This window comes from Lampetra fluviatilis, chromosome 3 (genome assembly GCF_964198595.1).
Source record: "Lampetra fluviatilis chromosome 3, kcLamFluv1.1, whole genome shotgun sequence".
Lineage (NCBI taxonomy): Eukaryota > Metazoa > Chordata > Hyperoartia > Petromyzontiformes > Petromyzontidae > Lampetra > Lampetra fluviatilis.
This window is the reverse complement of record NC_136277.1, coordinates 1,824,301-1,849,854: the sequence shown is the minus strand read 5'-3', so window position 1 is coordinate 1,849,854 and position 25,554 is coordinate 1,824,301. Positions and strand designations below refer to the sequence as shown.

At 55.2% G+C, this 25,554-nt stretch overlaps 1 protein-coding gene across 3 annotated transcripts; it reads left to right on the top strand.

Moving 5' to 3' along the window:
* The first annotated feature begins 2,045 nt into the window (after positions 1-2,045).
* R3HDM4 (R3H domain containing 4) lies at positions 2,046-25,101 on the top strand. 3 transcript variants are annotated; one of them, XR_013640468.1, is made up of 9 exons: positions 2,046-2,245; positions 12,368-12,540; positions 12,884-13,005; positions 13,142-13,253; positions 13,404-13,489; positions 15,134-15,219; positions 16,901-16,956; positions 17,615-21,066; positions 25,063-25,101. XR_013640468.1 is itself a non-coding variant. In XM_078881452.1 (8 exons), exons 1-8 carry the CDS (start codon positions 2,199-2,201, stop codon positions 17,716-17,718), a joined length of 786 nt encoding a protein of 261 aa, XP_078737578.1. In that variant the 5' UTR covers positions 2,046-2,198; the 3' UTR covers positions 17,719-23,852. The 3 variants fall into 3 exon arrangements, 1 of the variants encoding a protein (XP_078737578.1); XR_013640467.1 differs by lacking the exon at positions 25,063-25,101 and adding an exon at positions 21,344-23,852; XM_078881452.1 differs by lacking the exon at positions 25,063-25,101 and having other exon boundaries at positions 17,615-23,852.
* The last annotated feature ends 453 nt before the right edge of the window (positions 25,102-25,554 follow it).

Genomic DNA, 25,554 nt, shown 5'->3' with positions numbered 1-25,554 from the left:
ACACAGAGACTCAGAGTGAGTGAGTGACAGAGTGAGACACAGAGACAGAGAGACACAGCCACACTGAGACACACAGAGACACACACAGAGTGAGGAGAGTGACACAGAGACTCAGAGTGAGTGAGTGACAGAGTGAGACACAGAGACAGAGAGACACAGCCACACTGAGACACACAGAGACACACACAGAGTGAGGAGAGTGACACAGAGACTCAGAGTGAGTGAGTGACAGAGTGAGACACACACAGAGACACAGACAGAGACACAGAGAGACAGAGACACAGAGTGAGTGACAGAGTGAGACACAGAGACAGAGAGACACAGCCACACTGAGACACACAGAGACACACACAGAGTGAGGAGAGTGACACAGAGACTCAGAGTGAGTGAGTGACAGAGTGAGACACAGAGACAGAGAGACACAGCCACACTGAGACACACAGAGACACACACAGAGTGAGGAGAGTGACACAGAGACTCAGAGTGAGTGAGTGACAGAGTGAGACACAGAGACAGAGAGACACAGCCACACTGAGACACACAGAGACACACACAGAGTGAGGAGAGTGACACAGAGACTCAGAGTGAGTGAGTGACAGAGTGAGACACAGAGACAGAGAGACACAGCCACACTGAGACACACAGAGACACACACAGAGTGAGGAGAGTGACACAGAGACTCAGAGTGAGTGAGTGACAGAGTGAGACACAGAGACAGAGAGACACAGCCACACTGAGACACACAGAGACACACACAGAGTGAGGAGAGTGACACAGAGACTCAGAGTGAGTGAGTGACAGAGTGAGACACAGAGACAGAGAGACACAGCCACACTGAGACACACAGAGACACACACAGAGTGAGGAGAGTGACACAGAGACTCAGAGTGAGTGAGTGACAGAGTGAGACACACACAGAGACACAGACAGAGACACAGAGAGACAGAGACACAGAGTGAGTGACAGAGTGAGACACAGAGACAGAGAGACACAGCCACACTGAGACACACAGAGACACACACAGAGTGAGGAGAGTGACACAGAGACTCAGAGTGAGTGAGTGACAGAGTGAGACACAGAGACAGAGAGACACAGCCACACTGAGACACACAGAGACACACACAGAGTGAGGAGAGTGACACAGAGACTCAGAGTGAGTGAGTGACAGAGTGAGACACAGAGACAGAGAGACACAGCCACACTGAGACACACAGAGACACACACAGAGTGAGGAGAGTGACACAGAGACTCAGAGTGAGTGAGTGACAGAGTGAGACACAGAGACAGAGAGACACAGCCACACTGAGACACACAGAGACACACACAGAGTGAGGAGAGTGACACAGAGACTCAGAGTGAGTGAGTGACAGAGTGAGACACACACAGAGACACAGACAGAGACACAGAGAGACAGAGACACAGAGTGAGTGACAGAGTGAGACACAGAGACAGAGAGACACAGCCACACTGAGACACACAGAGACACACACAGAGTGAGGAGAGTGACACAGAGACTCAGAGTGAGTGAGTGACAGAGTGAGACACAGAGACAGAGAGACACAGCCACACTGAGACACACAGAGACACACAGAGTGAGGAGAGTGACACAGAGACTCAGAGTGAGTGAGTGACAGAGTGAGACACAGAGACAGAGAGACACAGCCACACTGAGACACACAGAGACACACACAGAGTGAGGAGAGTGACACAGAGACTCAGAGTGAGTGAGTGACAGAGTGAGACACAGAGACAGAGAGACACAGCCACACTGAGACACACAGAGACACACACAGAGTAAGGAGAGTGACACAGAGACTCAGAGTGAGTGAGTGACAGAGTGAGACACAGAGACAGAGAGACACAGCCACACTGAGACACACAGAGACACACACAGAGTGAGGAGAGTGACACAGAGACTCGGAGTGAGTGAGGGCCGCCCAATTCGCCTCACGATGTCGTCGCTTCCCGCTCCCCAACGTCCGCCCCGGGCCCCTCCCACCTCGAGGTGGGGGGCGGGGCGGAGATTTTCTGGTTCCGGTCGTTCGCTCCACCTCATCCGTCTCCTCCTCCTCCTCGTCGTCGTCCTCCGTCGTTCCCGGCGCGGCGAGTAGGCCTCTGTAGTCGTCCTTGCAGTAGTTGTTGTTGTGGTGGTGGTGGTTGTTGTTGTTGGTGGTGGTGGTGAAGACGTCGGCACCGTGATGGTGGTCGCCGGTGGCGGCAACAGCAACAACAGCGGCGGCAACGAGTGAGTCCAGCCGGGAGAAAGTGATGTTGTGTATGTGGTGTGTGTGTGTTGTGTGTGGTGTGTGTGTGTGGCGTGTGTGTGTGTGTGGAGTGTGTGTGTGTGTGTTGTGTGTGTGTGTGTGGAGTGTTTGTGGTGTGGTGTGTGGTGTGTGTGGTGGTGTGGTGTGTGTGGTGTGTTGTGTGTGGAGTGTTTGTGTGTGGTGTGTGTGTGTGGAGTGTGTGTGTGTGGAGTGTTTGTGGTGTGGTGTTTGGTGTGTGTGGTGGTGTGGTGTGTGTGGTGTGGTGTGTGGGGAGTGTGTGTGGTGGTGTGTGTGTGTGGTGTGTGTGTGGGGAGTGTGTGTGGTGTGTGTGTGTGGTTGGGGTGTGTGGTGTGTGTGTGTGGAGTGTGTGTGTGTGGAGTGTGTGTGTGTGGAGTGTGTGTGTGTGGAGTGTGTGTGTGTGGAGTGTGTGTGTGTGGAGTGTGTGTGTGTGTGGAGTGTGTGTGTGTGGAGTGTGTGTGTGGAGTGTGTGTGTGGAGTGTGTGTGTGGAGTGTGTGTGTGGAGTGTGTGTGTGTGTGGTGGTGTGGTGTGTGGTGGTGTGGTGTGTGGGGAGTGTGTGTGGTGGTGTGTGTGTGTGGGGAGTGTGTGTGTGGGGAGTGTGTGTGTGTGGGGAGTGTGTGTGTGGGGAGTGTGTGTGTGGGGAGTGTGTGTGTGGGGAGTGTGTGTGTGGGGAGTGTGTGTGTGGGGAGTGTGTGTGTGGGGAGTGTGTGTGTGGGGAGTGTGTGTGTGGGGAGTGTGTGTGTGGGGAGTGTGTGTGTGGGGAGTGTGTGTGTGGGGAGTGTGTGTGTGGGGAGTGTGTGTGTGGGGAGTGTGTGTGTGGTGTGTATTTGTGGGGAGTGGTGTGTGTGGGGTGTGTGTGTGGGGGGAGTGGTGTGTGTGTGTGTGGTGTGTGTGTGTGTGGTGTGTGTATGGGGAGTGGTGTGTGTGTGTGGTGTGTGTGTGTGGTGTGAGTGGTGTGTGTGTGTGTGTGGGGAGTGTGTGTGTGTGTGGGGAGTGTGTGTGTGGTGTGGTGTGTGGGGAGTGTGTGGTGTGTGTGGAGTGGTGTGTGTGGTGTGTGTGTGTGGTGTGTGTGTGTGGGGAGTGGTGTGTGTGGTGTGTGTGTGGTGTGTGTGTGTGGGGAGTGGTGTGTGTGGTGTGTGTGTGTGGTGTGTGTGTATGGGGAGTAGTGTGTGTGGTGTGTGTGTGTGGGGAGTGTGTGTATGTGTGGGGAGTGTGTGGGGAGTGTGTGTGTGGGGTGTGTGGGGAGTGTGTGTGTGATGTGTGTGTGTGGTGTGAGTGGGAGAGAGTGGTGTTTGTGGTGGGGTGTCGTGTGTTTGTGTGTGTGTGTGGTGTGTGTGGTTGGGTGTGTGTGGGGAGTGTTGTGTGTATGGTGTGAGTGGGAGAGAGTGGTGTTTGTGGTGGGGTGTGGTGTGTTTGTGTGTGTGTGTGGTGTGTGTGTGGTGTGTGTGGTGGGGTGTATGTGTGGTGTGTGTGGGGAGTGGTGTGTGTGTGGTGTGTGTGGGGAGTGGTGTGTGTGTGTGGGATAGAGTGGTGTGTGTGGTGTGTGTGGTGTGTGTGTGGGGAGTGTGTGTGTGGTGTATGGGGAGTGTGTGTGTGTGGTGTGTGTGTGGGGAGTGGTGTGTGTGTGTGTGGTGTGTGTGGGGAGTGTGTGTGGTGTGTGTGTGGGGAGTGGTGTGTGTGTGGGGTGTGGTGTGTGTGTGGGGAGTGGTGTGTGTGGGGAGTGGTGTGTGTGGGGAGTGGTGTGTGTGATGTGTGGGGAGTGTGTGTGGTGTGTGTGGTGTGTGTGTGTGGTGTGTATGTGTGGTGTGTGTGTGGTGTGTGTGTGGAGTGTGTGGTGTGTGGTGTGTGTGTTGTGTGTGTGGTGTGTGGGGAGTGGTGTGTATGTGTGGTGTGTGTGGTGTGTGTGTGTGGTGTGTGTGTGGTGTGTGGGGAGTGGTGTGTGTGTGTGTGGTGTGTGTGTGTGGTGTGTATGTGTGGTGTGTGTGTGGAGTGTGTGGGGAGTGGTGTGTGTGTGGTGTGTGTGTGTGGGGAGTGTTGTGTGAGTGTTTGTGTGTGTGAGTGTTTGTGTGGGAGTGGGGAGCGTTAGTGCAGTGCACTGCGTCACCAACACCACAGTGACGATTATCTGAACCGGTCTTGGGTCTCCCCTAGGTCGACTCAGCCTCAAACGAGTACCTGGGTGCGGTGTGTAGTAAACATCGCCGCTGGGGAGACAAAGGCGGCCGGGCGTGGTGTTGGCCACCCACCCCCTCGTGTGCCATGCCGGCTAACAGCACTTGCCCCATCAGCCTGCCAAGGCTACACGGGGGACCTTTGCCCCTGTCTTGGCAGTGTATTTTGGGTGTGAGTGTGAGATCGAGTTCCACGTTGCGTGAGTCTCCACGGCAAAGGGATACAAAGGCGACTCGGTCGAGTTAAACTACCGACTCCACACCACCACCATCACCCTTGTCATCTAAAAGGCGCCCTCTCTCACAGAGCACTTTCCCCAACACTTTAGCGCCCGCCATAAAGGGGGGGGGGGGGGTGATTGGTCTGTGTGTGTGTTTGTGTACTCAGAGGGGTGCTTTGATTGTGTGTGTGTGGAGTGGAGGAGGTTCAAACTCACGGCTAACATCTGAACCGGGTTCCGGGCCCCCCCCAGGTCAACTCAGCCTTTAATGAGTAAGTACCTGGTGTGGGTAAGTAATGGACTTCAGGGAGATGTTTGTGAGTCCAGTCCATAAATAAAAACTCAATCTAGGGACTCCTTTACTTACGAACGAGTTAGGATCCAGGGGGGGGGGGGTCTGTTCGTAAGTCCAACTTTACTCCTGTCGATTCCAAACGTGTTGAACGGTGTATCCACTAAACGCGGGGGATGGCTTTCAAAGTTGTAAAATATCCTGCAGATGCCACTGGTTCTTCACGTTCTGCAGATGCCACTGGTTCCTCATGTTCTATAGATGCCACTGGTTCTTCACGTTCTGTAGATGTAGATGCCACTGGTTCTTCACGTTCTGCAGATGTAGATGCCACTGGTTCTTCACGTTCTGTAGATGTAGCTGCCACTGGTTCTTCACGTTCTGCAGATGTAGATGCCACTGGTTCTTCGCGTTCTACAGATGTAGATGCCACTGGTTCTTCGCGTTCTACAGATGTAGATGCCACTGGTTCTTCACGTTCTGCAGATGTAGATGCCACTGGTTCTTCTCTTTCTGCAGATGTAGATGCCACTGGTTCTTCGCGTTCTACAGATGTAGATGCCACTGGTTCTTCACGTTCTGCAGATGTAGATGCCACTGGTTCTTCACGTTTTGTAGATGTAGATGCCACTGGTTCTTCACGTTTTGTAGATGTAGATGCCACTGGTTCTTCACGTTCTGCAGATGTAGATGCCACTGGTTCTTCACGTTCTGTAGATGTAGATGCCACTGGTTCTTCACGTTTTGTAGATGTAGATGCCACTGGTTCTTCACGTTCTACAGATGTAGATGCCACTGGTTCTTCACGTTCTGTAGATGTAGATGCCACTGGTTCTTCGCGTTCTGTAGATGTAGATGCCACTGGTTCATCATGTTCTGTAGATGTAGATGCCACTGGATCTTCACGTTCTTTAGATGTAGATGTCACTGGTTCTTCACATTCTGCAGATGTAGATGCCACTGGTTCTTCACGTTCTGCAGATGTAGATGCCACTGGTTCATCATGTTCTGTAGATGTAGATGCCACTGGATCTTCACGTTCTTTAGATGTAGATGCCACTGGTTCTTCACATTCTGCAGATGTAGATGCCACTGGTTCTTCACGTTCTGCAGATGTAGATGCCACTGGTTCTTCACGTTCTGCAGATGTAGATGTCACTGGTTATTCATGTTCTGTAGATGTAGATGGCACTGGTTCTTCACGTTCTATAGATGTAGATGCCACTGGTTCTTCACGTTCTATAGATGTAGATGCCACTGGTTCTTCACGTTCTGCAGATGTAGATGCCACCACCGCCATCTATTGCGTGGCGGTTGAACTTACGACTCTCGGTCCGAACAGGCAACTTGGACGTACGGACCAGGTTTGTTCGTATCTATGAAAGTTCGTAAGTCGAGTGTTCGTAAGTAGAGGAGTCCCTGTGTTCGTAAGTAGAGGAGTCCCTGTACAGCACTGTAACCTCCCCCCCGGGTTTGCTTCAGTCTGATGTCACTCCCCCAAACGCAAGTCGTGTGTGTTGTGTTGTCATACGCGTCAGTAGTTGGGTGTGGGTGTGTGCCTGACCAAGCCTCGGTCGACTCACTGGGGAGACAAAGGCGGCCGGGCCTTGATAGCTGCTACTTGCTCACAGCATTTGCTGCACGGATATATTTTTTCCAGCAACAGTGGTTGTCCCACAGATAGACTCGTCCCCGTCATAGGAACGTGGAATTTCCACCGCCACTGTCTCTGTAGGGCTGTGAACGGGAAATGATCACGGATCCCTCTGGGCATTTCATGCAAACAGGAAGTCACTTTGACTTGACTTTGACTCTGGCTGGTTTGTAGTAGACTTCAGTACCATACCAGGTGCGCCTATCTCCATATATATACAAGGAAAAGTTGTGATTATGTGTGTCTGTTCAAAATGTTTAGCGTACTTCCCGACATGCAACAAACTGGAAATTTGCCATGTGGGTACTTTCCAGACGGTACATCATGCAAACATTATAAAAATACACTTTTGGGGTTTTTTTTGGCGGGGGGGGGGGAGTTCAATAATGCATTTTTTTTTTGCCCAGCAAGTGAGCTGTGACATCAAATCTGTCACGTGACCCGCGCATGTGGAAGCGTAACGCATTGTAGTGTCGTGGCTACGAACCCGGCGACCCGAGTTCGATTCCCGCTCACGGCCACCACCGGTGACGATTATTTGAACCGGTCCTGGGCCTCCCCTAGGTCGACTCAGCCTCAAACAATTAACTGGTGTGGTGTGTGAACATCGCCACTGGGGAGACAAAGCCGGGTAGTAAAGCTAGTCTATAATAAGCTTATGTTATCGTATCGTCTATTTACATAAACATATAAACAGGATGATCGCGATATACACAGTCTCCCAGCAGCCTGTCATCATAGCCATCCACCCCGCTGCTTCTGCTGTACACGAGCTGATTTTTTGCTGGCCATCGAACAAAGACGGGTCACTGCATCGCGCGGCGCTTTGAGATGCGCTTCTGTGGCCGTCTGGAACGCTCTTCCTTCCGATACTAGGAAGCCACTTAAGCAATGCACTATTAAATCATTCCGATTGAAAACTAATTTCTTAAAAACCGCTTTCAGTGTTTAGTTTGTTGTCCTTCCCCCGCACTTCCGATTAGCACGGTTGGCTACGTGCGGTGCGAAAGAAGTTCAACATACGTTCGTACATTTCATCACTCCATCTCCACGACCGTGTGCCTCCCTGGGCACGTTCCCGCCCTCGGCTGCTGCCGTTTCATCGTGAGGAGGCTTGACCCAGCCGACCACTGACCCTTCAAGCCCGTGACCTGCCCCACATACTTCTCTTATCGCCTTCTTGGACTCGCGTCGAGATCAGAGGTCGGCAACGTACGGCCACGTGAAGGACCACCACCGTCTGGCATTCACCGCACAAACCATCGCGGCTCTTGAAATATTTAGGGTTTATTTTTTTGTACCGATTTAAAAATGAAATGGCTCTTCTTGTTACTTTGGTTTTCCGAACCGCTGGTGTCTTGCGGTTCCACCGAGAGCAGCACGATGGAGGGACACGTGGATTATGGAATGTATGCGTGCGGGTCAGCGACACGATTGAGACGGTGTTGAGAGGTCAGCGAGATAGGTCAAGATTTGTGAAGGAGTGGCAGCCGAGGGGCGGAACGGGTTCCACGGGGAGGGGCGTCCGGGGGAGATGGAGCGATGAATCCAGCTCGTGCGCAGGTCCGGTTCCTCCTCGCACCTCCGAGGCGTCTCTGTCTTCCAGAGTGAGCCACTCCTGTGGGATGGCGTGTCACGCAAGTCGAAAGCATGAATATTATCATTGTTAAACTCATAAGTGACTGAAACAATTCTGCCTTGGGCCTTTATGTTTACCAAAAATCCTGGCACATTTGTGTTATTCCTGGGCCCCTCACCTAGGTCGACTCAGCCTCAAATGAGTACCTGGTGCGGTGTGTAGTAAACATCGCCACTGGGGAGATAAAGGTAGCCGGGTGTGGTGCTGGCCATCCACCCACCTTACCCGTGTGCCATGCCGGCCTTCATAGGTGCTACAGGAGAACAGCACTTGCCCCAGCAGCTTGTGTAGGCTACTCGGGGGACCTTTGTCTATTGATTGCCTTTCATCATCCTCAGCCGTGGTCACTGCTGGATGAAGGCCTCCCCAAGCCACTGCCACCACCTGTCACGATCCTGTGATGTGGCGAAACACTCAATCTCTACAGACGCACTCAGAGTGATATACAGTGTAATTGTACGGAGTTTACACAGCCGCGTAGAATCCTTACGAATCATTACTTTATTTTACATTTTTTTTTTCAGGAGCACTCAAGGGTGACGCATTCGACGATAACTGCCAATAATTGGTACTCGGAGCTTGACATTCCTAGCTAATGCATGAGGTCGCCAAGTGCTGGGAGTTGCATCGAAAGCCGTGGATTGGAGAACGCGCGCTCATTAGAGACATCGCCCACACTGCTCAGGACACTGAGTGGGGCTTGGGCAGCAGGACGCGTCACGTCTCTATGCATGATGAACTTATTTCGCACCGAGCGTAGCCAAACGTGCTAATTGGAGGTGCGGTGGATCGACAACAAACTAAACATTGAAAGCAGTTTTCAAGAAATGAGTTTGCAATCTCGATTCACAAGTGCATAGCTCTAATTAGGCTTCTTGATATCGGAAGAGCGTTCTGGACTGCAGCAGAAGTGCATCTGAAAATGCGCGATACGATGGTCAGCCAAAAGCCGCTGCGAGGGATGATCGGAGTTTGCGTGATGGCGTGAGTTCCTTGACGAGATCAGCAAGGCATTGTGGGTCATTTGTGGCACGCGCTTTGTGGGTAACGAGTGCGACCTTCTAATGCCATGACCAGAAGGGGCGGTTGTGGCCGATGGTCGAGATTAATAACGGAGCGGCATCGGAGGAACGGAACGCGTTCTGAGTGGACGTCCGCCGTGGAGATGGACCGATGATCAAATCGGCTCCTCGTGCGGATCGTTACATCGCGGGATCGCGAGCGGTGATGACGGCGGTTTGGGGAGGCCTTCATCCAGCAGTGGATCGGTGGATGATGATGATGACGACTGCAACGAGTTTAAACTTTACAAGATAATGAGTGGGTGTTTGGCGGTGCCATGGGACAGCCTTGTGCACGAAAGATAAAAAAAAAACTGTCAATGATTCACCACCTCCGCCCTACGCTATTAGTGACGACGATGGCACTGTCTCTCCATCCTGCCTCAAGTACAACGCGCTCATTGCCACGAGTCCTGGTCAAGCCACCCTCATCCCCAAACCACCACCGCATCATCTCGCGATCCTGCGACGTGACGGTCCAGCCCCCAGCGCCTGGCTTCAGAGGCACGTTGCGTGATTGTCATTGTTGCTACCCGGGCGGGCGGAGGGGGGGGCAGTGGTGCAACGCTTAGCGCGCCGCTTTATGAACCTGTCGACCCGAGTGTCGATTCGCAGCCACAGCTAAACGTCAGCGGCGAGCGGTAACTGATCTCGCCTTTGTGAGCGTGCTCGAAGACCCGCGGGGTCCACGTTTCGGTGATAATGTCCACGTTGGTGTCGTGAGGATAGCGGAGACGGTGGTGGCCATGCAGCTGGCTGCGAGGGTTGGTGGAACACACAGTCGGGCTGAGGAGGAGCCGTAGCCTGGCTCGCCAGGTGAAGGCGTCGCCCCCTTGCGCTAGGCTTGAGTTTTCTCCGGGTGCTCCGGTTTCCTCCTCCGACGCGTGCTATAATCACACTTTGTAACACAGTTTTTGTTCCTGGGTACTAAGTGTTATTTTTTTATTGCTTATGCATAAAAAGTAAAGAAAACGGCTATTATTGTTCCCCACAAACTTTGCATTTGTGACCAGGACTTTACGTGAAGGAATGACACAAATGCACACCGCGTTTTCTCAGTGAAAATCGGTAAATTTCAAAATATCACTGTCCTGGTCACAAAAGCAAAGTTTGTGGGGAGTAATAGCCACTTTCTGTACTTTTGAGGCATAAGCAATTAGGGAATAACACTCACTACCCAGGAACAATTTTGTTTTATTACACAGTGTAATAAACACAACTCGTCATCATTAATCTTACAACAACATGGCAGAGTACAACACAAAAATCTCCCGTGTAGCCTTAACAGACTGTAGGGGCAAGTGCTGTTAGCGAGCACCTATGAAGGCCGGAACGGTACACGAGGGGGTGGATGGCCAGCACCACGCCCGGCCGCCTTTGTCTCCCCAGTGCCGATGTTTACACGCCGCACCAGGTACTCATTTGAGGCTGAGTCGACCTAGGGGAGGCCCAGGACCGGTTCAGATAATCGTCCGGGGTCGCCGGGTTCGTAGCGCAGCGCACCATCCGCTACGCCACCGCACACACGGGGAACCTCGCCCCCTCTCTCCCAGTTGAGCAACTCCCCGCGATGCATTTATGTCTGTGGACTTCGGAAAAGGCGAATTGTGTAATTTGCGTATTGCGTGCACATTGTGCGTGCTGTGGCGGAAAGATCGGACCGTCTATTTTGAAACGGGAGATCAGCAGACGATAAATACGCCTCCACGCCACGTTTGTCTCTCGTCTTATAAAACTTACAAATGTGTATAAATGTTTACACTTCACATCGGGCCGCGCACGGCATTCTGGGAGTGCAATTCTTTCGGCAGCATTCGCCAAACGCAGGCCCAGACTCCCGGACCGGTTTCGACATTCAGTGTCTTGCCAGCAAAGCTTCATTCGGTGCTGGCGGACACATCGTTCGTCCGTTCCGTGGGCCGACACAATGACACTCCACGTCAATTCTGCGCCGTGCGGTCCTGCATCGAAGCAGGGACCACAACTGGCGGGGGGAGGGGGGTCCTCGCCTAGAAACATCTGGCACTTCACCAGGGTGTGTGTTGTTATTAGGACAGACAAATGGACTCCCAGAAGGCCGTGCAGCTGATGAGAAGTGTTCAGAGGCGTATTTGTTTTTTATTTGGAGGGACGAATATGGGAAAGGAGGCTGATTGGGTTAGGCAATTTGTTCCTTGCATTGACAACACTCGCACACAAGACAAAGATCCCCCATGTAGCCTTGCTGTGGTTTCCCACCTGATGATGATTGCTTGTGTTGCGATGGAAACGTCGTGATTTATTTTATTTTTCTACCCACGTGACTTTACCGAAAGAACCAAAGAGTATGGATTCCTGCGGTCACGAAAGCGTCAAATCTAGACTTTACCGAAAGAACCAAGAAGATTTAACAGACTGTTGGGGCAAGTGCTGTTCGCAGCACCTATGAAGGCCGGCACGGCACACTAGGGGCTGGGTGGCCAGCACCACGCCCGGCCGCCTTTGTCTCCCCAGTGTCGACGTTTACACATTGTATCAGGTCCTCATTTAATGGTCACTGGTGTTGGCTGTGAGCGGGATTGAACTCGGGTGTGTCTGCATGTATGTACGTTGAACTATCTTCGCCCCGTACGTATCCCACCGTGCTCATCGCTACGGGATCGTAACGCCGCACGCTAACCACTACACTACCGCTCTCCATTCTCACACAAATCCACGCACTCTCACGCGCGCACTCAGACACTCTCACACGAACTCGCACTCAGACACTCTCACACGAACTCGCACTCTCACACGAACTCGCACTCAGACACTCTCACACAAACTCGCACTCAGACACTCTCACACAAACTCGCACTCAGACACTCTCACACGAACTCGCACTCAGACACTCTCACAGGGGAGAACATTCCTCTCACACTCTCACGCAGAAAGGTGCCCGAGTCAGGAATCGAACCCAGGCGAGCGTCACCACCGCGACACCACAACTACCACCGTCCCCCCCCCCCCGCTAGCCCCCGCTAGCCCCCGCTAACCCCCGCGTGTGCCGTGCCTCCCGGCGGAGCAGGCCGGGCGCCGGAGAGAAAGGCCCCGGGGAGGCCGGGGAGCCGGGCGCCTCGCCGGCCAAGCGCACGGCGGCGGCGACGCGGCGCAAGCAGTTCTACGTCAACCGCGCCGTGCGCAACTCCGACCTCGTGCGGCAGGGCAAGGGGCGCCAGCGCCTGCGCCGGCAGGAGAACGGTGAGCGCCGCCCGCGCCGATCCCCGCCGCCCGCGTCCGCGCGAGACTGACCGCCGATGCCTCCTTTTTTTCTTTTTTTTACGGGAGGCACCGGCGTCGTTGTTTCCACGACACCGGCGGCTCCGCGCCTGTGGAACGAGCGGTGCGGGCGGCGAGCGGGCGACGCCGTGGGGGCGCGGCGACGCTGCGTCGGCCGCGCACGCGTAGACGCGGCTTCCGTGGCGGCAAATAAAAAACCTCTCGAGCCGCGCCGGGAGATGTGAACGGAACCGGCGCGTCCGTAGCGAGAGGCGCCTCTTGAACGGTGGCGTTGGCGGTGGCGTGTCGCCCCGCGCGCGTGCAGCTCACTACCTCATGAACCTCGTGGACAAGATGGACCCCTGCGGCGCGGAGGACGCGGACGAGAGCGACGCGAGGCCCAACTCCATCTTCTCCGAGGTGCTCACCAAGGAGGACTACATCCAGGTACGGGGACTCTCCCCACCTCCCTCGCCTCCCCACCTCCCTCGCCTCCCTCCCCAGAGCCGGGGAGAGAGAGGGACACCCCCCCCCCCCCCACCGCCCGCGAGATGCGGTGACGGAGGTTATGCTGCGCTTGCAGATCTGGAACGACTTCATGAACCGTCCCGGGGAGGAGCAGGAGCGGCTCCTGCGAGGACTCGACGGGGAGGAGGCGGTGGGGAGCAAACTCGACCCGCACGGCGCCACCCACGGTACGGCGGCACGCTCATCGTTATTTACGTAAAATAGCTGAATAGGTGAAGTGGGTTATAGGGACCGGGGGAAAGGGACAGACGGTGGGAGGGAACGGAATAAGAAGTTGAACGCGGCCGCTCGCGGTCGTGGCGTCTCCTCCCCGGCAGAGCCGCTGCCGTACAGCCCCAAGGAGTGCTACGACCGGATCGACAAGCACATCCGCCTGACGCTGCGCAAGAAGCGAGTTCCCCTGGTGAGCCCCGCACACCCCTAACCCCTAACCCCCCCCCCCCGCACCCCCCCCCGATTATCCCCCCCCCGCACCCCCCCCCGATTATCCCCCCCCCCCGTGCCAACCCGCGACCTCCTCTTGCCCCTCCGTGACCTCCGTCGGAGTCTAAACTTGCAGGGCCGTTTGTGGGCGTCGCCGCTCGCCGGGACCCGTGCCGGCCCACGCTGTGGCGCCGTCGCGTGCCAGGGCCACTGCTCGGTGGCCCTGGCGAGCGGGGCCGCTCCGGGCTGTACCAGCTCAAGTCCGTTGTTTTGTTTCGATTACGTTGGAGAAAAATATTTTTGTTCTAAAAATAGTTTTTATATAAAATTCCCCGGTGAGAGATGGGACGGGCGCGAGATGATTCGTCGCGTGACGAGTCCGTTATAACGGAATTGATACACACAGACGTGTGCATAAACACAGGGCATGGAGTCTTCTTGAGATTTGGGACGGGTAATGAGCAGGGATGTGGGCAACGTGGTTTTGGTGAAGGTGGGGGGTGAGCGGTGGCCGCTGCCAGGAGAGCGGAGCAAGCGGAGCCCGGCAAGCCGCAGCCATTTGCCTTAATCTCCCGAGCGCCGCGGGATGATTGCGGCGATCACGGTTTCAATCTCTCCTTCTGCTCACCCACGAGATGGACAGCGGCGGCGGTTAAGCGCTCCGCTTATCTCGTTGAGCGCCCGCCGCCCGTCGGGGGAGGTTCGCGGTTCGAACAACGGCGGCTGCCCTGGTTAATGCCGCTGCGCTGTGGCCGTCGTCACGGTCCAGATTGGCCCAGTTTGAAGAATGAACCTCGCGAATTTACGTCATCAGGAAACACGACGCAGCGTCGCCCCGTACCACGAAAAACCCGGCAGGACCCGCCTCTCCGCAAAGAGTCTTGAGACTCGGTGAGGCTTCCCTGGGTAAATTGGCCAAATTTGATAACTGAACCCCGTAGCTCACTTCACTCGTGGCCTCGCCCGGACGCGACACTGCGCCGGCATTGCTCGTCGGGGCCCTCCAGGACCCAACTGCCACAATTTCTCGTTCGAGGATTTTGGGCCGATCCTCCCGGCCGGCCTCGCTGCTGCCGCCAGCACGCCGGGTCACGGGCCATGGGTCACGGGTCATGGGTCACTGGCCATGGGTCATGGGTCACGGGCCGTGGGTCACGGGCCGTGGGTCACGGGCCATTGGTCACGGGCCAAGGGTCACGGGCCAAGGGTCATGGGCCAAGGGTCATGGGCCAAGGGTCACGGGCCAAGGGTCACGGGCCAAGGGTCATGGGCCAAGGGTCATGGGCCAAGGGTCACGGGCCAAGGGTCACGGGCCAAGGGTCACGGCGGCCGTCCCCCATCGTCGTCGCTGCTCGACGAAGGCCCCCACCACCCCGCCCCCCCCAAGCCCCGTGCCGCTCACGGGGGTTGTTTCACCGTACTTCACCACACCGGTCACAGGCCCGGATCGGTTCACATCTCATCCTGGGCCTCCCCTGGGTCGTCTCGACCTCAAGTGAACAGCCGGTGCGTCGGCGTCAGCGTCACCGCACCGTGCCGGCCTTAATAGGTGCTCGCCAACAGCCCTCGCCCATACAGCCTGCTAAGGCTATACGGGGGATCTTGTCTTTGTGTGTGCGCGCAGGGTACGCTGGAGTTCCTGGAGGAGAATGTGACCACTTTCTTCTGCTCCTGCCCAGAGGCTGTGTACCTGGCCATGCTTGAGAACAGGTGCAGCCTCAACCCCCACAATCCCCCCGCCCCCCCAAACCCTCTCCCCTCTTTCTCTCTCCGCACCCTTCACCGCTCTCGCTGTAATTGAGGTCCTTTGTAATTTGCAAGGAGATTTTGTGAGAAAATTGGCCCGGAGGTGTTACGCGTGAAGTGTGAACACCTCCTCCCCATCTCGGCAGAGGGGCAGCCGGCCACGGCGGTGTCGGATGGGTTTCAGCGGCGCCGCGGTACTCGCAAAACTGCGCGGTCGCCGGTTCGACTCCACGTCCCGGCGTGGCGGTTGGAAATTCGGGGGGGCCGGTTTCTCTCTCCGCCCCCTGCCCCCCACTGTTACCACGCAAACGGCAGCAGGAACGGGTTCACCGCAGTAAAGTTGATCGGCACGTCGCGTGTGGTGGTGGTGGTGGTGGGGTCAAATGTGGGTGCCCCTGCCTCTTCCAGCACGTCTCCGTAGCGAGGAAGAGTAGGCCAAAAAACTACCGCCCTCCGGGCGATGCGAGCTCGACACACGGAGTCGTCGTCCGCTCCTTTCAGCGATCGGCGGCACGTGACCCTATGACCATGTGACCTTGTGAGCGTGTGCCCCTGATATTGTGACCCTATTACCCTGTCACCTTGTCACCGTATGACCTATGACCCTGTGAATGTGTGACGGGTCGCTCATAGTCAGGGAATCCTCGGTTCCGATCCCAGTTCTGGCCACGCGTAGTTCGCCGTGTTTTCAGCGGTGTCTTATAATACCAATAATTTATTCCCGACAAAAAAAATTATTTACTTATTGATCCAGGAGTTGTAGGACTCTAGGACCTTGGGGTTTTTATTCGTGAGATGTTTTCGGCCAATGAATGGTGAGTCGTGTTTCTTCGACACGTGAAAACCCACGCCTTTGTTCGAGGAGGCGACGCTCGATCCCCCGTGTACAGACAGAAACGGGTCTCGATTAGTCGACGGGCAGTAGTGTACGCATCGCCTTCTCCTGGCGAGCCAGGCTAGCACGCCTGTTTGATGCCCACGGGAAGGAAGTTTCACAACGTCTGCGCGTGGTCCACCAACCCTCGCTGCTGCTGCTGCTGCTGCTGCTGCTGCCGCCTCCACAGCGCTGGACCACTACAGGCGGCCAGGTGTAGCAGAGAGCAGCGTAGCCACCACCACCACTGCCACCACCGCCACCACCACTGCCACCACCACCACCACCACTGCCACCACCACCACCACCACTGCCACCACCACCACCACCACTGCCACCACCACCACCACCACTGCCACCACCACCACCACTGCCACCACCGCCACCGCCACCACCACCACTGCCACCACCACCACCACCACTGCCACCACCACCACCGCCACCACCACCACCACCACCACTGCTACCACCACCACTGCCACCACCACCACTGCCACCACCACCACCACTGCCACCACCACCACCACCACTGCCACCACCACCACCACCACTGCCACCACCACCACCACCACCACTGCCACCACCACCACTGCCACCACCACCACCACCACTGCCACCACCACCACTGCCACCACCACCACCACTGCCACCACCACCACCACCACTGCCACCACCACCACTGCCACCACCACCACCACCACTGCCACCACCACCACCACTGCTGCCGCGCGGCGTGGTATCTGACTCCTGGTTGTGCCCTGTGTGTTGCAGCTTTGAGCGAATGCTACTTCACGGCCTGTGCCAGTACCTGGACCTCGCCTCCTCCAGTAAGCCACTGGGGGGGACGAGGGTGAGGGGGCGGGGGGCGGGGGGCGGGGGGGGGTGGGGGGTTGGGGGGGGCGGGGGGGGGCCGCGAGTTTGAGAACCGCTAGGCGAGGATTTGACATGGACGATTTATTTTTCTCAGCTTCTGTGTTTTAGCGATTGCAGCAAAACAACAGATCGTGTGGTGATGCACTAATTGGAATCATTATTATTGTGTTAATTAATTATTAATTGTTCGATTTCTATTATAAATATGTAAAGTTTTGGTGGTGAAACAATAATTTTTACGAAATGTTTTTACGTATATATATGTATGTTGAACTTATTTCGCGTCGTACGTCGCCAACTGCGCTAATCGAACTGAGCCAGAGTGACACGCGAGGCGTAAAAACACACGAGCAACGGCGCTTGCTGTGACGTCGCAGCTTCAGATCGATCCAAAACTAATTTTTCCCTCCAAATCTCTATGGACCAATTTTCAGTGTGGGAGCGTGTGCGAGTTCATGAGTGTGTGAGTGGGTGTGTGAGTTAGCGAGTGTGCGAGTTTGTGAGTGTGTGAGTAGGTGTGAGAGTGTGCGAGTTCGTGAGCGAGCGAGTGAGAACGCAAACGCGCGGGCGACGATCGCGCGACGGTTTTAAAGCGCCGGCCTTCCCTCGCAGGCTGCAATCGCGATGGGCGCCGCCAGACGCGCGTGGTGAACAAGCACCGGGTGTTCGAGCCTCCGGGCCTGGCGCTCTCCGCCTTCCTCGGCCTGCACGCCTAGAGCGGGCGCCAGCCCCGTCGCTCACGCGCACGCCCGCCAGGCCCAACCGCACGCACGCGCCACCATCCGCCACCACCCGCCACCACCCGCCACCGCCCGCCACCGCCGTGGACTTCCATTTTACCCCAAACGTTACCCGTCGAAGGTTTTTGCGCGCGTGACTTTCGACGCGGCGTTCGCGCGACCAGGCCTGAGGCCCTCCGCTCGGTGGCGGCCGCCGCGAACGCCGGTCCCCAGTTTGATTTCCCGGTCTCGTCGGCGGCCCCGAAGGAACCGATTCGCGAGCCGCTCCTGCTCAAGGTGCGCACCCCGATCGTCGCGCGCCGATCGCGAGCACGGGCGTCGGTGGCTTTAATCGGCGACCGTCGCATGCTGCCCAGTGTTCCTCTTTTAAAGAAACGCAATTCGGTTGGAACCGGAGCGGCTTTAATTTAAATATCGAGTCCCGTGCCTTCCGGACGCGCCACGACGCACGCGCGTCGCGTCTCTCTTTGCTCGCTTGAACAAAACCGTGCCAGCCGTTGCCCAGCGTCGGCGATGTCGCTACGGCAACGCGGGCATTGTGGGAAAACGCAGCGAAGAGAGACGCGACGTGATCGATGCGGGCCGCCCTCCCGTACCGCCCCATCCGCTTCGGGTTGAGGAATTCCAGTCCCGAGCGCGGTGGCGTTTTGATGTTCCCATGATGATCTCCCATCATGGTCCCCCATCTCCTCAAAGGTGCTCTACGTGAACGCACGTAGAGAAAGCAACACAACGGGTCTGGGGTGATTTAGCCTCGGCGCGCGCTCAGCCCCAGCGGACCCTGCAGAAGGTTCCGCGGAGCTGCGGAAGAGGGCGGTCACGAGGTCGTGCGTGTGTGTGGCTTGGTTTGCTGGTGCGTGTGCGTCTGTCTGTGTGTACGTCTGTGTGTGTGTGTACGTCTGTGTGTGTACATCTGCGTACGTCTGTGTGTGTGTGTACGTCTGTGTGTGCGTACGTCTGTGTGTGTGTGTACGTCTGTGCGTGCGTGCGTCTGCGTCTTTGTACGTGTGTGTGCGTGCATCTATGTGTTTGTACGTGTTTGTGCGTGTGTGCGTGTCTGTGTGCGTGTCTGCGTGCGTGTGTGCGTTCGCCTGTGCGTGTACGTCCGTGTGTCTCTGTACGTGTGCGTGCGTGCGCGTGTTTGGTTCGCTGGCGTGAGCGCGACGCCCACGTCGCGTGTGGTGCCACGCCGGTGCTCTGCGCGTATTTATCGCCTCGTTTTACCTTCACGAATGTAATCATCGCGTTGCGTGTATTTATGATTGTTGCGTGGATTTTATTGATTTTTAGTTTGTGTCAACTATCGGTAGGGTGGGGAAGCGGCAGGGGCGGTGGATGAAGGCTTGTGGGGAGGCCTTCATCCAGCAGTGGATTGACCAAGGCCGAGGATGATGATGACGACGACGACGATGATGACATGTTCAGCAGTTGGCCAAACACCCCAATATAGGACATCAGAGCTCAGGCAATTGTTTGGCACCCATCCTGGCTGCCTTCGCCAGGCGCGTCTGTAGTTTCCTGTGCCTGTGAATAATTCTCTCCAAGGCGGTAAAACGAAACCTGTGTGCGTGCGTGCGCACGTCACAAATTCTACATGAAATGTCAATTTTGGGGGACAAGGGTGGGTGGCAGCGTGGTTTCACCCTCGGGCGCAAAGCGAATGTCAAGAAGAAATTTAAGAACGAAACAGGAGGAGGACTTCTCCACATCTCTGGCTGTCCATCCGGCGATGGCGGTTGTTGTAATTACTGACGACACGTCACGGTGCTCGAATTGTAAATGTCATCGTGGGTTAACTCTGCGACGCACAGCCGGTGTGTGCTGAACTAGTAACGAATTGGCCACGTTTTGTTTACGTGCCCATCCCCTTACTAATCGGCTGTGTCGGGGCGGTGGCGAGGTTTCACGACACACGTTTATATTTACGCGATCGAACCCAAACAAAACCTCTAAATGTAACCATTGCCGATGAGCTCGTTTTTCGCGTAACCGTCAGGGACGTGACCACGTGCACAGCAGCCCACGCACCACGTGTCAGCTACTCAACTACTCGCCCAGGGGCGCGGACAGAGCCCTCACAGGCGACGATTAAGCGGCTCGATGTCGGGAGCGATTGAAACCCGGTTCCGTTTGGTTCCGGGGCCGGATTCACAGCGCGCGTTAGAACCACGCGCGTTAGAACCGATGTCTTCGTTTTAATATTCACGATTCTGGCAGCGACGAGCGAACCGCTACGTCCCCCACTGTTTTTTTTTCTCAAATCGATTTTTGGATTTACTCACGATTCCGAAACGTGGCAAATCATGGAGAATGTCTGCGACCGGTGACTCTGACCCTTTGCACTGCTCAGTGTCGCGCCGATCGTTCGTATGTGATGGGATTGAACGCCGGGATTGCTGCACTCCGTAAAAGTGAAATAATCTGGGGGGATATTTTCGCAAATTGCCATCGTGCTTCTGAGCAAGCGGCAAAGCGTGAGGAGAGACCTTGACGCTAGAATAATGTACGCGGCGCGATGAGATGGTAGCGCTGCGCGTTAAAGACTCTCGCAGCGTTATTGTGCGTTTTTTGAGGGGACCGTTGACGTGACGTTTTGTTAAGCCGGCGACGATTAGGCGGCTGGGTAACAGCTTCTTAGCTCCACACGCCCTTGCAGGGTCTCTTGTTTTCTCAGTGTGACCTATCCAGGACAATTTACACCCACAGACCGGAGGGCAAAGCACTTGTCCCCAGCGAGGCTGAAGCCTTAACCACACACCGATAGCCCCGCATGTGTAACGAGAATCACTCGCAGTGCCGCCGAGATAAGGGGAAGAAGGACTGCGTGGGGTGCACCCACGCCTAAACGATCGGTCGCATTGACGTCTCCGCAATTGGCCGCTCGCAGTAGAGACGGACGCGACCTACGAGCGTCGATCCGCTCGGAGGTTTTGGCCCAAACGTCGTCGTCGTCAACATCATCATCGACCGCTGCGTAGGGGGCGAAGTGCTCGTTGCGTGAACCAGAGAGCCCCTCGTTGTGGGAGGCCTCCTGGACGGTGCCGTGAGGGTGCCGTGGTGAGACTGGCACTGTCAGCCCGCATGGGTAGAAGCGGGTCGCGGTGCGAGCGAGGAAGCTGACGCTCCGTCCTCGCGACGTGGCGGGTGCGGGTCGTCTCCCAAACATCGCAGGTGCTGAAACATCTCACCGCAGACCCCTCAGTCGGGATCACAATCACACAGCAGCAGCAGCAGCGATCATCACCCCTCCCGGCCGCCCCCTACTTCGACAACCTTGGCAGGACCCTCGTGAAAAAGAGTTGAGACTCGGGGAGGCTCTCCTGGGTAAGCAAGGGTAATAATGATACTAAATGACGTTGGTATGTGTTGTAGGAATCTGTTAGATTGCTGTGGCGTGCATTGTTTATCACCACGTTGCTAATCGTGTGACACAGCCTGCTTGTAAGTGATGGTGTCAATTAGCTCTGCTTGCCATTATTTCATGGGGGGGGCTTTGGTAGATTTGTTTCACCCCCAACGCTCATTCGGCCTGGGTGTGTATACGTGTGTTAGCAATGAGTTTCCGATTTAACAACATCTGTTCGTGTTCGTTATTTTCAAGTTTGGTGCTCACTAAAGTGACGTCATCTGATGCCACGCGACGCCATTTTCGGTTGAAGCACGGCGGGCATGACGTCATTCTCAGTGACGTCACTTCCCCTTTGGGTAGAAATCCGAAACGTCAGAAATTTCGTATCGAGTCCCGATTTCCGGAATCATCCGAAATGTTCCCGAAAATCGGGAGCGCATCGCCAGCTTGATGCCTCGGGTGTCGGAGCGACCCTGTAGCCGCAAATCCTTGCCGGAGGATTTGCGGTGCCGTTTTAATTTTAATAGAATATCGGTGAAAATCGAGCGGAGGCGATCGGCGCCTGTGGGCTTCTGTTAGCGGAGCGTCGGAGGAGTGGTGGCGCTGTAGCTCGGGTCTTTCAGGACGTTATCCCCACCTCTCCATCACGCTTGTTATCTCACCGCCACTGGCACCACTACTCACTCGGTGAGAGTGCGCAGTTTAACTCGTTCCGTCGAAGTGCGTGTGCAGGTTCGTCTTATCCGAGTATGTATGTAGGATGAACTTCTTCCGCACCATACGTAGCCAACCGTGCTAATGGATGCGGACGCACGTGTGCGCATAGTGGTGGTGTGTGTGTGTGGCTTCATAGGTGCTCGCTAACAGCACTCGTCCCAACAACGTGCGCATTGAGGGATCTGAAACGTTTCAGATCGTGGGCCTCCAGTGAGACCGACGCGGACTTGCGTCTCATGCTGGCCAGATTTCAATTGGAAAGTTTTTTAATTGCGTCGGTAGCACCCGAGTTTTGTATCGTCGATACGGTGCGGGCCTGAGGGATGCTTCGGAGATCGTGATGCCGTTGCCCACGAAGGGAGCCAACCCAACCCCTCTCCACCGTGCGCCAGAGGAGGTCAGATGCCTCGCGGAGTTAGCAACGCTCAACGGACGAAACACCTCTTTTCGCGCTTTCGTCAATATCACCTCCGCACGTGTGTGGCCTTGAAAGAGCGCGTAGAGTTTGTTCTCGACGTTTTGGGCAACGGCCCTTGGCAGCACGCAGAGAGGTTTAGGTGGAGCAACCGTGTGCGTTGTTGTTGGGTTTGTTGTTGTGGCGTGTGCACCACTGCCCATGTAAGGCCAGCAGCAACATCACCACCACCGCCACCACCGCCGCTGGATGGCTTTGCAGTGACTTTACACCTCGAGAGAGAATTGGACTCCAGAAACTGACAAGAGCCTTCGAAGCTCTCGCAAACCCGGGCCTTAAATAAAATACTAAAGTTGCAATATTTATCAAGGATACGGCAATAAAACATTTACAACGAAAATTTAACTTACGTATCACGTGTCGTGGCCACGCGACAGCAGGAAAGGGCCAACAATTCGCATCGAAGTCCCATGGGACTGGGAGGCGTCGTTGTGGACTGGGTGGGCGACTCGATTTCGCCAAACGTTAAGACAACGTTGGGAGGAATTTGGTTTTTTTCGGGGTGGAGGGGGGTTGGAAGATGGGGTCTAGGTTTGTGGTGGCCCGTGATTGTGTTCATCCGTGCGCCGTGTACGGCTTTAAGGTGTCACCCCCCCCCCCCGACGCTGAGTACGCGTGCACTCTGTGGCTCATGGTACAACCGGTGTACCGATAGTCGATGGAACGCCGCGTGACTCTGCCTCGACACCGTAGGTTTAAAAAAAAAATCTATTTTTTTTGTTTGGGGGATGTATTTTTCTTTTAAGTATGGTAGCGGTGCAATTGTGACGTTGCTATGCACAACGCAGCATTGCTTTTTAAAACGCGTGCGTGTGTGTATCTGCGTGTGTGCATCTATTACCAGGTACACAATTATATTTTCGGGGGTGGTGGGGGGGAGGGGGAAGTCTTTGATAAGTAACCAGATGGGGACATCATCGGTCGCATCTTAACAATAAAAATAAATCCTAAATGCATCATGCGCTGTGATCGCGAGCGCCTCTCTCGTACCGGCGTGTGCTTCATTTGGGTGAGAGCGGTTACATTGTGCCTGTAATTGGACGCGCGCTCGCCTTAATGGCCATCTCATTAGCGGCTGAAGCGTGCAGCTGGGCAAGCGGCTGATCGAGGTTTCTTTTCACACAAGGGTCCCCTTCGCTTGTGAGCAGCGGAGGATGGAGGTTGTCGCACGGTGGACATTGACTCTGTGAGAGATGTTTGGCGATGGCTCGGGTGGATGGGTGGGAGGGGAGGGAGTGCCTTCGTCAAGAAGTGGATTGACCATGGTCGATTGATGCTGATGATAATGCTCGTGACAAATTATATAGAGGCCGTTGAATGCCGGCCTCGATGCAACAATTTCACACTTGATAAGTCCACGGCGTCTTCATCTCGCAGCGCCGGGAGATGTGTCAAGGGCTCTGCAGGGCGAGGGAGCCGCGCTCCAATACAAAGCCCTGAGCGGTGCGGTCGCTTGCAACCTGGTTGCCTGCAACTCGAGTCGCTTCGGTGTGGACGTCCCTGCAACCGATTGCTCAATGCAGCAAATATGCTCAAATGTCCCCCCACCCCCCAATATATTGATATAAAAATATAATAAAAAAATGATTGCTATGCTACGACAGGCAACCACTAACCGCCGTTCGAAATAATCATTAACAAATGTCATCATAATCATAACTAAGCTTAACAGATTTCCATTATCATTACTGCCGGTTCTAGTGTTAAGGTGCGTGTGGTTTGTCCAAGTGGTGTTGCCGTACCCCAGCAGAAGCCGTTGCTCAACTGCTGTGGGTTGGTACAATCAATGTCAAACACTGCCCTGTCTCTCCATTTCATTACTTTCAAATTTACTAAAAAGTGGAAAACAAGAATGTAATGTGAGTGTCACGTAGGCTATATCACTGTCGAGTTTAAACAGTTTTTTTGGTGAAAACGGGCTGATTTGCGATTGATAATCAATCAACCATGGAAAGTTAATTAGCCACATTCACCCAGCGACCAACAATGGCGCTCACGTGTGTATTCAACTAACCTTAAAGCCTTTATTACGTTATATTTCTGTTCTTGGTTCTTTCGGTAAAGTCACGTAGAATGGAAATAATAAAATAATAAAAATAAAACATAATAAACTAATTCTCATGACGTTTCGGCCACAACGCAAGCAGCCGTCCTCAGGTGAGGAAATGGCAGGAAATTCGTTTTCAAATTTAGATTTATTTTTTCCGGGGGGGGACCCCCTGATTTGGTCCCCCCCAATGCTGACTCCATGGCGACGGCCTTGCAACGCAGAGACAGATTTGACTTCCGAGTGACGGTCCGCGCGGTCATTTCTGCGCGACGTTTCGCCGCCGCTTGCCACAAGTCGCAACCGCAATTTGGTTGTTACAATTCCAGTTGCCCGGAGGCTACAATTGTGAGCCCGGCTAGATTTCCCAATGGTTGATTTGACGGCGCGGTGTCCGACACCCGGCGTAGCAGATGAAACCCAACCGCGTCCGTGTGCCGGCTGACGGCAGCTCTAATTCACACATGCGGATCGCTTGATGAGCCCGGTGATTGCGTGAGGAGTATCGCAGCAGAGTGGTGAATCGTCGCTGCTGTGGTGATGACGATGATGAAGCCTCCTGAGAATTTCGTGAAACAAAAAAAATAACCACGTGGTGATGGTGGTGGTGGTGGTGCACAAGCATTGGGCTCGATGGACAATGTCGTGCCGCGTGGCAGCTCTGTTGACATGGTTGTTGTTGTGGTGATGGCTGCCCTGCTGTGTTCCTGCCAATGGCATTGTCTGAGCCAGGGCCACCGCGCTTTGAAGCTCTCTCGCTGTCTGGCAACTGGAGTGCCTCATTGTCGAGTGGCAACATCTCGCTCGCAAGGTTGTCTGTCCATCATTGTCAGTTGACACAATGACACACACACACAATGTTCCACAATGACACACACACACACAATGACACACACTGCCACAATGACAACAACAACAACCGCCATTTGCCACACAGTGGCGGTGACGTCACCACGACGCTTGTGCCAGGTCAAGTGCACCTTGAGGCCACGTGAAGTGTCGAACGCCCGCTGGCAGGAGGTCACGGGGCAGGCCCAGATGCCACGGGTCGACTGAGATGACTGGCTGATGCACCACCTGTGCCCCCTACTGTGCCAACTTGCTGTGCTTTAGCCACCCGGCGCTCCGCTCGTTGTTGTGAGTGTCGCTCCTCCACCCTCCGTTGTTGCTGGAGGGCGACTGCCTCCAACTGCCCAGTAGCGTCCTTCACGAGCCTCCTCCACA